Source organism: Gymnodraco acuticeps, unplaced genomic scaffold (assembly GCF_902827175.1).
Source record: "Gymnodraco acuticeps unplaced genomic scaffold, fGymAcu1.1, whole genome shotgun sequence".
In the NCBI taxonomy this organism is placed as follows: domain Eukaryota; kingdom Metazoa; phylum Chordata; class Actinopteri; order Perciformes; family Bathydraconidae; genus Gymnodraco; species Gymnodraco acuticeps.
Window position 1 is genome coordinate 4,946,423 of NW_022991216.1, and position 14,283 is coordinate 4,960,705.

A 14,283-nucleotide genomic window follows, 5' to 3' on the forward strand; every position below is an offset into this window, starting at 1 on the left:
GTCAGTAGGGTTTATCCTCTGGGTAAAATGAATGCTTGGAACAAATGTATTGCCAATCCATCCAGTAGTTGCTGAGATATGTAAGCCTGGACTAAAGGGGTGGGCAAACCGACATACATAGAGCTTATACAATTCAATATGAATCTGGTTATAAATGTGACTTGATCATATGGAGGCCTTCACTTACCAATGTAATTCTTCGACATGGCAACTTCTTTGATCTCGATGTGAACCGATCCTTTTGGGATCTGAACCACCTCCATGTAGCCTGGAAGAAAAGGACACGGAGAGTTGAGGTTGTGTTTCTCCCACTCAAAGGGAGTACATATAGAATAAATCCAAACCACCCAAAAAGGACAAATCAGGAGGACAAAACAGTCCCCTCCTTTTTTTTTAAACAGTCAAACACGGACACACAGTATTTTTAGATGGTTTACTAGCCATACCATAGAAGGAGAAATATGTTTTCTCTCTCTCCTGCTGTCTATAGACATCCTCAGGCTACAGCCAACAGCAAGTCCCTATCTGTCCTCCTGATTTCTTCATTCCATGATGTAATTAATGGGAAAAACAATCTGTCCCCATGACTCTAAAAAGCCAAAAGCATATGCTTTTCTCTGTGGGTGACAAAGACCACAAAAAAGGCACATTTCCTTGAGAGATTATCTTCCTGGCTTAAGGGATGTTATGCACAAAAGCTGCTTACCCATAAGGACGATGAGTTATTTTGTTTGTCACATGTGGTCATCAAAAGAAAATGTCTGGACCTCTTTTCACACTGAGTGAATCAAACAAGCCTGACAGCTCCAGTTCAAATTAAAAAGGAAACCTGATAATCAAAATGCCTGGAGTCAGATATGTTTACCTCCTCTGGGTAGAGACTCGTTGAAGAGTCCCTCTGTTGCCTCGCAGGTGCTGCCATCCCCTCCACACACACGGCATCGATCCTCTTTAGCATCAGAGCTCAGGATGTTGTCACAGCCCACGTGCTTTGAAGAAGTCAGAGAATGCAGTGTTTTATTTGAAGACTGAAAAATGGGACCTAGAACCTTTTTATCATGAATCCCCTAAGTTAGATTTCAGAGCACAGACTTCATGGTCTTTAAAGCAATACATTTCACAGGTCTACTCTATCATAATGGAACATTGAATAGCTTTGGGTTTTGGACTTTTGGTCAAACTAAATATGTATATTAGCATAGCTCTGAGAAAATGCGATGGTCTTTTCTCCCATTTCTTGACATTTTATGGACTAAAACAAGATACAGACAAAGGATCAACAGGTTTTTTGAAGAGCAAAAACGTCCATAAAATGGCAGTTATGAGTACATAGGGAGTGATTTGGACACAGTTCCAGTCTTTAAAATGTTTGTTCATGTATGACAATACACCTGGGAGGATTACATGTCCACTGCTTCTTCAGATCTCTCTGTTCTTTCAACTCTTTATGACTATCTGTCTGCTCTGTTATAATCTCTTTCTTTGTCTGTCTGTCCAACGCCCGTAAACAGCATCGCAGCTTTGAGTGTTTCTGATAGCTTTCCAAGCAGACAGTGTTCTAGAGATTTATCAAAGCAGAGGGTGCAAGCCTCTGAAATAAAACCAAATGCAGGGTTCAGGCTGGAAATAAACCTGCAATGCTCCTTTGATGGGGAATATTCCACCTCTTAGAAATTCTTTACCCATTAAAACACACACCATGTTGTGTTTTTATATTCAAATCAGACTAATGTTGTTGGCACAGACACTGCATGTTCATGCCAAACAGAAATCAAATTGTACGGTCACGTGGAAGTCAAAGCAAATACTTAAAGCGAGGAACCAAGAAGTTATTTCAGCTGCATCTCACAAAACACACAAAAACCCTCATCTCCACACAAAACTGCACAAAATGATTTATGCTCATGAAAACAAAGACAGCAGTAACTGCCAACTCCTACCAATAATAAAATGTTATTAAATCAGCCTTTTCAAATATATATGAAATCATTATTCAATCACAACAATGATTTTTGTGTTTTATTTATCTAAAAAAACAATTCTGGTCGAGGCTGCAGAGCCCTGATAAGAGTCAGAAAGAACAATGCCAGACATTTGATCACAATAAGCCACATCAGCAACTCAAAAGCTTTATTGTTCCTCACTGGAGAATGTTGCTTTGGCAGTCTTGTTTATCAGTAATCTAGTCAACTGTGCTTTCAAAGATATAAACTGGCATTTAGGCTGAGGGAACTCTTGCTTGGTCAGTAATTGCCCAGCTAACATGTTACTTTAGCTGTCATTTGACAAAATATCAGAGGTTAAAAGTTTAAAAGAAATCACAAAACCCCACTGAGGATAATGGCATCGTGTGGTTTGTAATTATATTATTTATGAGCAGGAGATGCATGATGTTTTGAATGTATCTGACTTGCATTTCACAAGCAAATCAATAATAATACTGAATTCTATTTGGCACAGTGCCAGTTACTGCATTAACATGTCACTTGTTTTGTTTTGATCAAACAGGATTGATCACAAATGTGTATCTGGAAATAGTTCATATGTAGAGTTAAATACGTTTTCAGATCTTTTGTTGATATCGAATTTGCATTACTATAACATCTGTCATTTTATTCTATTCTTAGTGAGCTAATATCAAAGAAATGTACAGAAAATTAAACAATTGAAGTTGAACAATTGTAAAGCTATAAAAAAAAATACTAAAGGTTTTTCTTTCAATATATTTCCATTACCAGAGCTTTCAACCACATCTTAAAGTCTTCAGTGTTCATCATGTGACCTGGTTATGGAGTTAATGTCGATTGGTAACAACTACCTCCAGCTAACCTCTATGTTCTGAAGAGGACTGTCACATGCGGTTGAAAGCGCCACAAAAATCTTTAGGTTTTTTAAGTTTGCTATCACTGATTTTAAACCATGATTTAAGTCATACCAAACATGATTGAGTTTATTAGCTTTCCTGCTAATGTTGTTAGTGTGGTGGTTAAAAAATAACGACGGTTTATTAGAATAACTTTTATTTTGACAGCTTTAGTTACAGTATAAGTTGTATGCATATACAAAATAAAGCGCAGGTTAACCTATGTTGTATTTTTTCTCAATAAAAGATATTAAAACAGTCATTTGCAAATCTTTAATCGAGTGGATTTAGTCTTTCAAATCAACATAAGGTCTGAGCATGCTCTGCTGCCTTACCTTACACTCTCCATTGATGCAGATGTCCAGAGAGTCAGCCTGACATCGGGTGCCGTCTATGACTGCAGGAGAGCGCTCTGTGTAGAAGTTGTAGCCCTCTGCTAGACAGTTCAGCGCACAGGGCTTAACACCACCTGGGTTACACAGAGTGCACACAGACAGAGCTCATGGTGAACTAGAGTTCAGCCTGCACACAGACAACATGACCTGAACGCCAATAGAGAAACTCAGAGATGAATGATAAACAACACATAGAGACTAGCAAACCCCGGGATCTCCTCTTGACTTGTTGACAATAATAATCATGAGGAGGAAAGTCAGCGGTGCTCGGATCTAAAACCACGGAAACCTGACGTCACTGTAACACCGACTCCAACAGAGAGAGCGCCGTCTGCCAACAACAATTACACTGACATCAACACGCAGGTTATCTGCTGTTTAAACATGACGGCTCGCAGCCCACGGAGCCCTTTAAATCAGGAGGTGATGGATTTGACAAAACAGACCCCCGAGATAAAAGAGATCAAACTTAAGCTTTCCCATCTCTGAAAGAAAACTAAAGCCGTGTTTACATGCTTCGACTTTTATCACTTTTTCTTGTGAAGTGGATATTTTCCATGATTTACAGACATCAAGGACAGAACTTAGGGGGAGAATGACACAAAGCATGTACTAATAAACGCCTGCCAGTGGATGAGATAGTACAATAGCATTTGCACCCCATTCTTGCTTAGACCAGAGTTTTTCTGTCAGGACGGCTTTCAGACATTTTACATTTCCAAGGTTGGAGAAGCAGCAGAACCTGGAGACGAGCAAAGATATTTGAACACAACACGGTGTGCAGCAATCTGAAGAATTCTCTACCCTTTCAAACAATCTTCACACTGTTGGTGTTAACTGTGTACACAACACAGACCGGCCTGCAGACTGTCATTTGTGACAGAAAAAAGGATGACAGTAAAATTGCACAGCTCAGCACGCAGCACGCAGAGCTGGTTGCATCAGATCAGCATCAGATCAGCATCTCCCTAGTTTATGGCTGAGCTATGATGCAATATGATGATTTAGTGTCTTGTAATGGAATCGTAATGTCTTCTTATATCAATGTCATACACAATTCCACCGTGTAAGTTGATGCATGTGCTTGCTCAGATTTAGCAGAAAATCTGAACAAATTAGTTTTTTATCGAGTTACGGTATTTTTTTTAAATAATATATTGTGGCATGGATTTTAATAAACAGCTGGAACAACCCGTCCCTGAACTCACCACCAGTGTAAGGCTTCCAGTTGTAATACTTCCCACGGAAAGGCATTTTGTCAAAATCAGCACACTGCTTCTCTCGGAAATCACGAGATCCTGCAAGGCAGGCCTGCAAATAAAAAGGATGTTTAGTAATTGTGATGCATACAAGTGTCAAGTATACTTAACTGACTGCTTACCATTTAAATCATTTCCATATAATGTACAAATCTAATAAAAGACTAATAAAATGTGCTTGAGATGAGTTAAGGAAAGACTGAGTTGAGATGGATAATATGCTTGTTGGATTGTTGAACATAGTCTTTTGTTTTTCTAACCTTTTCTTAATGTTCCATGCTTCACCAATCATGGATAGTCTTTGACAAATGGTTTTGTCGCTGGATACAGACTTGCTGTTTATAGTTTTTAATGTTTGTGAAATAAATGTCATTCTGGGGCTTGGAAGTTGTTTTCTTTAGTTGTTATTGACATCAACATTATTTTCCAATATAATTTAAGTATTAAAAACTGAGTGAAGCAGCACAGACTTTTTGAATCAATTTGCTATTTAAGTGCCAGGATGACAAAGCAAAGATTATGTAACTTTGAAAAAAAGAACAGAACTGATGTTCACTTTGATGGATTGCACAACTCAAACAAGTTAAAAGAGTCTGCCAATTGATTTTCATGTCATAAGAAAATTAATGGAAACCGATGGATAACTGGAACGAGTGGAAAATACCTCCCATAAATCTAGAAATCTGCTGCATGCATTCAAAAAAGTTCAGAAAAAAGTATGATTTGGAGTGAAGGAGTAAAAACTTGCAAGCACAGTGGTTTTAAGATTTTGAGTTGCAGTTGTGACCAATTGTGAATTATCTGCAAAATCTTTTTATTTATTCTGGGAAGTTTTTATTTGCATTGACAGCATTATTATTAACAACTGGACAAAGTCTGCAAAAGGATGTCACATTGTTTCCTGGAATCTCTAATTGAGAACAGTTTGTTTTACATATGGAAGGTTTTTGTTTTGTTTTCATGAGTGTTTGTTACTCCAGTTAGAGGAGGTAAAGAAGAAAAAGTATAAAGACACACTTTATTGGTGTGAAAAGGTCCTTAGAAACCCCAAAACACTCTCCCCCGGGACAAATAAAAGCTCTTGGGTCAAAGCTGTATTTCACATGCTGAAAGTGTTCGACGTCAGAGCCGGCCGTGGGGAAGGCCATTTTCATTACCACTCAAGTGTTTTGCCAATATGGCAGCTTTAAACTCGCACATCAAACATGCAGATGGAATCAGATGAGACAGAAGAATATTATTACAAGTGTGTGTTGAAATGACAACACGGCCGAATGAGATTTACATGTTCAAACACGTGTTTGAAGGAGGAAAAAAAGACTAAGACCACATCAGTAGGGCTGCAAGTTAGGATAAACCAGATGATTATGTTTTGATTAATCATTTTGTCCATAAAATACCAGAAAATAGTTACAAATATCCTGTGGAGCCAAAAGTTATTTCTTAAAGCATCAGTCCAAAAGACAGCAGCAAGTCTTCATTTATCATGTTTTATTCATTTAAGCTGGAACAAGATAATGTTCTTCTTAACAAATGGTTTAAATGACCAATGAGTTATCAACATAGTTGACGATTACGTTTTGGTTCATTGATCGACTTTGTATCTCCTCCAGTCTCTAGAGGTGAAGGGGAACACCACTGTTTTTAACAGATCAAAGTCAATTGACTAGTAATGACGTGTGCTACAAACCCTCTGTGGGAGCTTTTTCAAGTCGAGAACATTTTAATAACATAACTTTAGTATTCTTGTTTGTGCTGAGAGACAATTGTTTCTGTGAGCCATAACTCTGGGGATGTTATTCAGTCTACGACAGACATTTTGAAACATTTGATGTTTTAACAAGAAATTTGGCACAGATGTCCGTGATGGCCAAATTGTTGGGTTGCCCCTGTAATAAAATGACAACTATAACCAACATATCTGACTGTGTCCAAGACAAATTGGCTTTAATCTAATCAGAAAGATGATTCCTTTTTTAAATAGCTACTGCATGAAGCATTATGCCAATGTATAACAGCCTTATAATATAAAGTTACCTCCCACAGGAAATATGTAGTAGCAACAGGAAGTGAGAGAGGCCCCATTAACAAATGATATCTGACTGCTGATCAATGTAAAAACAGTTGTGGTATAAACATCAATTTATGCATGTAAGTGTGTGAGTGCTGCATTTGTCAATGTATCTACATCTGGTGCTCACGCTCAAACACATTTCCCTAGACAAGGTGTGGTCAGTGTGATGAAATAGTGGTTGGGGATGTTGTTTGTTTTCCAAAGAAAACACTCAGTGCTTGCTCTCAGCTGTTATTTTTAAGGCTTGCGGTTAAATGTCCACCAGGGCCCTAACTATTTCAATTTTCACCTTGTGAAAAAAAGCCCACCTGGAAATAGTTGAACAGAGATCTCCACTTGCAGCCATGTTAAATATTTGTTTAAAGCTTTGCTCCAGACCTCAAAAAAAAAAAAAGAAACTTGGTGAATTGCTTTTCATAAAATATGCTCTGAAACTGTCATCATGGTTGACTCAAGTGAAATGTCACAAACAATATGTGAACTATTAAGTGACAGATAACCCAAGAGTTGCTGGGGGAATATTGAATAACTGCCTGTGTGTTTTTATCATCGTCTGTCCTGCGTTCCAGGAAGAAAGCATGTCAGAAAGTGTAAAGGCGGTGTAGTGCTGCTAGCTAACATGCTCCTTATAAAGCCTTTCCTAAGATAACATGTTCCACAGGAGAAAAAACCTGGAGGCTCAGCAGTCATGCTGTGACAGGCCAAATCCATCCCGGGTCAGAATGCCTCAACTATCTCAGTCCCTTTACGAACCAGAGCAGGAAATCCATCAAGAGGACAGTTTAGCTTCCAAGTCACTTGTATACTTTGCTCCAAATACCAAGCAGACAGAGTAAAACAGGGAGGCAAAGAAATGAAGAAAACTTACGTCGGTGTTACAAGATCTGTAACGTTTCCTCTCCCCGAGACAATACTTCCCTCCTCCAGACGGGCTGAGAGACACAGGAGAATTCAGTGAGTTGGGAATTAAAAGGTGAGAGGACATGTTCAACGCATTGAGCGTCATAAATAAGCCACAAAGAAAACATCTTTGGTGGTGTAGTGAGTACATTTTGGTGAATGCAGTTCATGAAACAGGCCTCAGAAAGTCTCTGCCAGAAGACAAAGTGTGTTTGTATGTCTGCATTTGCTGCTTTGCCGAGTGTGTACGCCAGTGATTCATTCATGAAATCCAAGCTGCTCCGAGAGCTCTTAAATGTGACATGACATTTAGTTTTGGGAGAGAGACTGAATTCTGTTACCTCAGAGCGATCCACTAGATTTACTACATCTGCAAACGTCTGTTTTTCCTCTCTTATCATCTCTTCTTCTCACCTTCATTAGCCTCCCTTTCCTCTGAGACAATTTCCACTTCATTTGCAGAGTGAGCCAGGCTCTGTAATGAATGTGTCAGACGCTGCTCTGGCTGTGTTTTCTCTGCCTCCCTCCTCTTTGCACTGATGCCTGAGCGGCAGCGATCACCTTACACAGGTGTTCCACATTATGCCGGTGCCTTCTCCTCTTCCCCCTTTTTCCCTCCTTCCTCCTTTTTCCCCCTTCCCTCTAGTTCACCCTGGCTCTTTCTCGTGTCTTCCTAGACGTAACATCTAGCTCGGAAAACAAAAGAATGAACCGATGGGAGAAGGATAAACGTCTATTTCCAGACAAAGATGCGCTGGACAATGACTTGTCACGTGAGGACTAGGGGATGCTTTTAAACAACAGAAGTTTGTGAGCTGGGAGCTTAACTGACTGCACATGCTTCACCAGTACATCTTAAATAGCATAAGGACCAACCTCTGTGATAAGTTAGATTAGAAGATAGTGGTGCCCAGGACGACCTTGAATGAACCCTCCTCTGGTGACCTTATGTCTGTCTTGTTACGGCGAGACTGAGTAACTTTTAACAGAAGGAATAACATAATTGTCCTGCTTAACACATCCCTACTAAGGCTGGTGTGATCACTGGCCTATGGTGGCTAATGTTAGCATACTTAAACTTAGCATACTTAATACTGAAAATGGTTCATCTTGTAGCTGTTTAACATCATGTGTTTTCAGGCAGGTGGGCAGAGCTATTTTAGCCTAGCTTAAGCTTAAAACTGTGCACTTCAGTGGAGACTCCATGCTGTACTAAAATGTCCAACCAACATATTATAAATCGGCTCCAGCCTTTTATTTAATGCCTTTATATCTGCCTTTCTCTCGGTGGATCATCAATTTACACTTATTATTGACCACTAACTGACCTATTTCAACAGGAAACACACCACATTTATTTAATTATAAAAAATAAACGCCTCACTTCCTGTTTGACTTTAAAGTATTCCACCATTGTCCAGTATAAGTAAAGGCAAAACTGAAGTGGCATTTATTTACACAATGCTTTGTTACATCCTGTTGCAGTTGACAACAAAAAACTAGCAAAAATATTTTTTTAACAAAAACGCAATTATTTCTATGGAAAGTGGCATTTATCCCTTTGCTACTATTATGCCTCTCCTATCCCTTTCAAATATAAGATACACACACACACACACACACACGCACACACACACACACACACACACACACACACACACACACACACACACACACACACACACACACACACACACACACACACACACACACACACACACACACACACACACACACACACACACACACACACACACACACACACACACACACACACACACGTAGGCAGGACCTGGATGTGTGTGTTCAGCTTGCTGCGGCTTACTTTGCCTACTTACGCTGGGCTGTCACAGTGCCTCATGGAGGAGGAAACACCGCCCCCACAGGTCCTGCTGCACTCCCCCCACGAGGACCAGGGCCCCCAGCCTCCGTCCACACTCTGAGGCCAGGTACCGAACACCACACACTCCCCCTGGTAGCACCACTGCGAGCAGAAACGCAGAGGAAAGAGAGAAGGAAAGTTAAGTTATCATGCAGTCGAGTTGAATCTTATCCAAAATGTGAGACACATTTTAGACACGATTGTTTTAGAGTCACAATAACATTATTACATATGATTATGTATGTGCAATAGGGATATGTGCAATAGGGAAAGTGATGTACCTGTTTGTTTCTTTGCCATGTGATATGTGATCTCTGTTCTGTATCTATGACTGATTGACCTGAATGTTTTATGTGTATTATCTCGATGCCCAAGACAAATTTCTCCTAAGGGAGACAATAAAGCTCTATCTTATCTTATTACAACAAAGAATACTGCAGTGTCAGTTTTATAAAGTTTGACATCATGATAAATCAATGTGCATCTGTGTACAATGAACTGTAGACTAAACAGTTGTCCTTCAATAACACACGCTCTCCCTCTGCCTTGCTTTAGAAACACACACTAACTTGTGATTACAATATTACTCACCCTATAATTCATTTCCGTATTAGCCCTGTTATTTCTCCTCTCTTACCTGTCATTCTGTATGGGTTATTGCTGACCTGGTTTCCTCCTCGTTGAGGTTAATTGTTGGATATGTAATGTGACTCAACTCAAGTTAAATCCATTTTAACATTAAAGGAATAGTTCAACATCTGAGAAGTACTTATTAGCTCACTCCAAAATGGAAATGATTAAAAATGAGAACACAAATGTCATTTAACAAGCACTTGCTCAAATCAATACAATTGCTTTCCTGCTAGAGCCTTACTTAGCGGCTGGTGGTAGTATTCAAACGTGTGATGTCACTATGTCGCAGAAGTAAACAAAGGAGAACAATGGAGGCATTTAAGGCAGGGGGGAGGTGTGTGGGAGAGGAACACAGAGATGTTAGCCTTTGCAGACCATTTACATGCAAAAAACCGCTGCATAACACACTACAGGAAAGGGAAAACCCCCAAAAAGCATAATAGGGCCCCTTTAATTTGTTTATTTGTTTTGTCCAACAAAATGTGTGCTTAGAATCCTCTTGAACACATTATTACCTTAACAATTATTTGATTACAAGTTGTAATCAAATGTCTTTGTGTTCTTGTTTCCAGAGTACTGTGAGGAGCTTTCAGAGGCAGGTGAGGGATGTACAGCAGTATGTGTGCTGATCAGGAGTGTTTTAATCCTCGTGCTAAGCTGTTCACAGCTCCAGAGGGAAGAGAGGTTTAGAGACATCCCTTTGTCTTTCAACTGTGTCAGTGGGTTAATAACTCAGAGGCTGGGACAGATAAGGTAAGGGCTGCGTGTCCCTCTCTGACTCACTCATTCCCGTCCTGAGATGCTCTTTAAACAAGATTATCAGTGGGAGAGGAGAGAGGAGAGATGTGTTGAGGGAAACTGCCTGACAGAAACACAGAGGGGGAGCGGAGATGAAGTCTAGCAAACTGTTTATCTGTGAGTCCATTTAAACATACAGAAAACTCCTCTCAGTTGGTCAGTTTCTGCCCCTCTCCCGCCTCCCTCTGCCCTCTCCCCCAGCCTCTCTCCCTGCTCCTGGTGGAAGGGCCTCTCTCCATTACACGCTGGGTGAGAAATGGCTGACATTCATATTCCTTTGAAGCTCTCCCCGGGCAGGGGCAGACACGGTCTGCCACTAGCTCTTCTAAAGCTGCTCCAAAAGCTGATTCAAAGCCCCCCCGGCTCAACCTGGGGCCCCCTGTGTTGTCCAGGACCCTGTCCGTGGGCCCCGGCCCTCAAAGGCTCCACTGAGCTAATGGTAATCGCGGGTGACAGCTCGTGACACTCTGCTATTCTTCCCTTTTAGACCTCGGACCATCCGGTGACAATGGCTGCCGTAATCCGTGTTAAAACTGTCTCCCCTAACCTGGCTGGCATCAAGAGCGGGCTGATGACCTAAAGCTTGGCCTGCTAGCATGTGTGTTTTTGTGAGTGTTAGCGCCATCCCAGAGAGGAATAGATCAAAGTTGAGGCAGTGAGGTACCACTATCAGAGGCTCATTTCTGCACACAGAGGTTATTGATGTGCTCATTACAGATCAAAAAGTATAAAATAAAAAAGGTATGCATATGATTTTCACACTTAATTAAACGTTCTTTCTGAAAAACCCTCTGTTTTTGCCTCAACCAAAATATATTATAGGTTAATGGAATTAGTTTGTGGTGCTGACTGCATTGAATAAATACATCACAGCAACATGTATATTTTCTGAGTGCTATCATTCATTCACAAAAAACTAAAATCCCAATGACGATGCCGCTGGGTTAATTGTCAAGTATAAGAAAATGTATTTCAAAATTCCTCTTTTCTCCTCCCGTAAAACAAAAACACATTTTGATGACCCGTCTTGACCTGGGTGACGGGGGTGGAAATGTAATCATTTAAATGATTGATGATGCAAAGCTAACCAAGTTCATCATATCAAAGCGAACTTGACTGTTAACGTCTGGGTTGCAGTAGCTGGGAGAGATATCATAGGTCAGAGGTGAGTGTGTGGCTGTCAGTTTGGAAAAACATCTCTTACTCATCCTCCTCCTGATCTAGCAGTGTGTTTGAAGAATATCTTAAACCGCCCACGAAACCACTAGGATTAAGTGAGAAAATGTGTTTTTCCAAAATGTGTTATTCTCTGGTAATTTGGAAGAATATTCGATGACTTACCCCTTTATCAATGCTTCCAGTCTGGCACAGGGTCCCCTCCGCAGCAGGGATACTGTTGGTTACACAGCGGTTGCTTTTGCTAAGGCACCAGAGCTCTCTACACACTTCCTAGGAAAGAAGGCAAAAGCAAGTTGGTCAGAATAAATCAATTCAGTAGACCGGGGGGTGGATCGCTGATTAAGGGAATGATTCGTCAGTAGCCTTTGGTGGTTTCTTCTCCACTCTGACGGAGAAGTAGGAACAAAACTATCTATAAATCTACTTGATTCAAGATCAAATCAGATGAGTTGATGAGAGGCATCTAACTTTAAGAGCTCATATGCTTTGGATCATCGTACATATTGAGCAATACGCCGAGGGTCATTGGGTGCTCTTAATGTTCTCTTATGAGAAATGAAGAGTCAGCTGGATCAACACCATGACTAACGTTTGCACGTTCACCTCAAGACCACACGGGACCGTGACATCAGTTCAAGAAATCCCATTTCTGCTGCTTAGGGGAAATCAAGAATGAGCAATAGGCCTCCCAAGTCTTAGATAAAGAAGACTTGTAGGTCTAACAAATATCTTTAGTATTACTGAGTGGTCTGAGTAAACATCCCCGTCTTCTCCTCCTTAAGTCTAGAGCATAAGGAGAATCCATTTAAATTAAAAGGAAGGGAGTGTGTGTGTGAGAAAGAGAGATAGTGGGTAGACAGCACAAAGTTGCCCCCAAATAAATAAAACCATAAAGAGAACACATGTTACAAGGACTGCTCTGCACAACCTTGCATTAGATTTCCCATTAAACCGAGCTGGGACGCCCCCGTGTCTCGTCTTCAAAGGCTTTTACAGGACAATTGTGTACTGCAGAAGAGCAGGCTCATGAAAAAGAGTTATGATCCAGCGCATAGATCGTGACCCCCGGGGTCAGTAAATATGCCACGGCCCCGACGCTCCCTGAGCCTATCCAGATTAAACAAAGCGGCAAACTGCCACTCTCTGGTTGCAGCGGCTCTCCTCTACCAGCTGGTTTCAATAAGCCGCCGCTGCTCCATTCACTATCTCCACCAGCTGAAGGGTTAGCGTCCCGGGCTTTAACGAACGTGGATGTGCGCCTAATGGATTTACGCAACGTGAGAACAAGCCGGCGATAAAAAAAAGGGCAAGGGCACTCGGTGAGGGCCTTGCTAATAAAGCCATCAAATGTTGTTTGTTTTTCATACCTTCCAGTGTCACGCAGCTGACCTGCCTGTGTTGGTATCTCGGGGCACTAACTGAAGTAGGAAATGGTCATTGGAACCAAATTAACGCAATCAATCACCATAACTTCCTCTCTTGACTTATGTGTTTCTTTTCCCACCTCTGACACAGGCTCACACTGTGGTTTTATGTCTGTGAGATCCCCCGCGGTTCTTTAAAAGTTTTGAATTTAGTTCAACCGCCGCAAAGATGTCGTTGGCCATATTCAGTGAAATATTGCTGTTGTTTTACTCGACATGAGTGGTTTACAATCTCTTTTGGCAATGGCCCCTAAATACAAAGCAATATACATTTTTGTTTGATTTGTGAGCAACTCAATTATGATCAATTATCATAGAGGTTCGATGCATTTTAAAATTAGACAGAAAAAAAAGAGTCTACATCCAGACTGTTCTTAGTTTAGCATGCTTACATTTACCAATTAGCACTAAAAAGCCTAACATCTTATTGTTTGAGTAAACAGCCACATGGTCATGGTCAAACTCAAAAGTATAACAAGCCGACCGAAACCATTTTAAATATCCATGTTTTCACAAAAAACTCTCAAGTCTTTGCATTCGTATTCTAATTCCCAAGTCCTAACCTCGGAGTTTCAAGTCCTGAACAAGTCTTAACGCGCTTTTCTTGATATTTTGTTGTATGCAAATGAAGTTATGCATGGTATCATTCTTTGTACCGCTCAGTGAAGTAACTTGTCATGTGTGCTCTGAGTTCACATCCTGTCCTGAAGATAAATGAAAGAGGTGCAGATTTGTGGCAGGCATTTCAGAGTTTGGACATACAAAAATAACAAATCACTTTGTTATCAAACAGTCTAAGCCCAACATGTTTTACTAGTGAAATACTAAAACTACAATATGACATTATTTATCGTAATATTAAAGATAAACTTTGAT

At 40.5% G+C, this 14,283-nt stretch overlaps 1 protein-coding gene across 4 annotated transcripts in view; it reads right to left on the minus strand.

Annotated features, from left to right (window-relative positions):
- Window positions 1–14,283, minus strand: part of adamts6 (ADAM metallopeptidase with thrombospondin type 1 motif, 6) — a 51,050-nt gene that overhangs the window by 15,939 nt on the left and 20,828 nt on the right. For 3 of the 4 annotated variants that reach the window (XM_034238831.1, XM_034238829.1, XM_034238830.1), the window contains exons 12-18: window positions 12,146–12,253; window positions 9,330–9,475; window positions 7,460–7,523; window positions 4,467–4,569; window positions 3,199–3,332; window positions 866–989; window positions 188–268 (exon numbers count right to left, since the gene is read on the minus strand). In XM_034238831.1, coding sequence (XP_034094722.1) covers window positions 188–268; window positions 866–989; window positions 3,199–3,332; window positions 4,467–4,569; window positions 7,460–7,523; window positions 9,330–9,475; window positions 12,146–12,253 — 760 coding nt within the window. The remainder of the gene's footprint in view (window positions 1–187; window positions 269–865; window positions 990–3,198; window positions 3,333–4,466; window positions 4,570–7,459; window positions 7,524–9,329; window positions 9,476–12,145; window positions 12,254–14,283) is intronic. The other variant, XM_034238832.1, reaches the window with a different exon arrangement.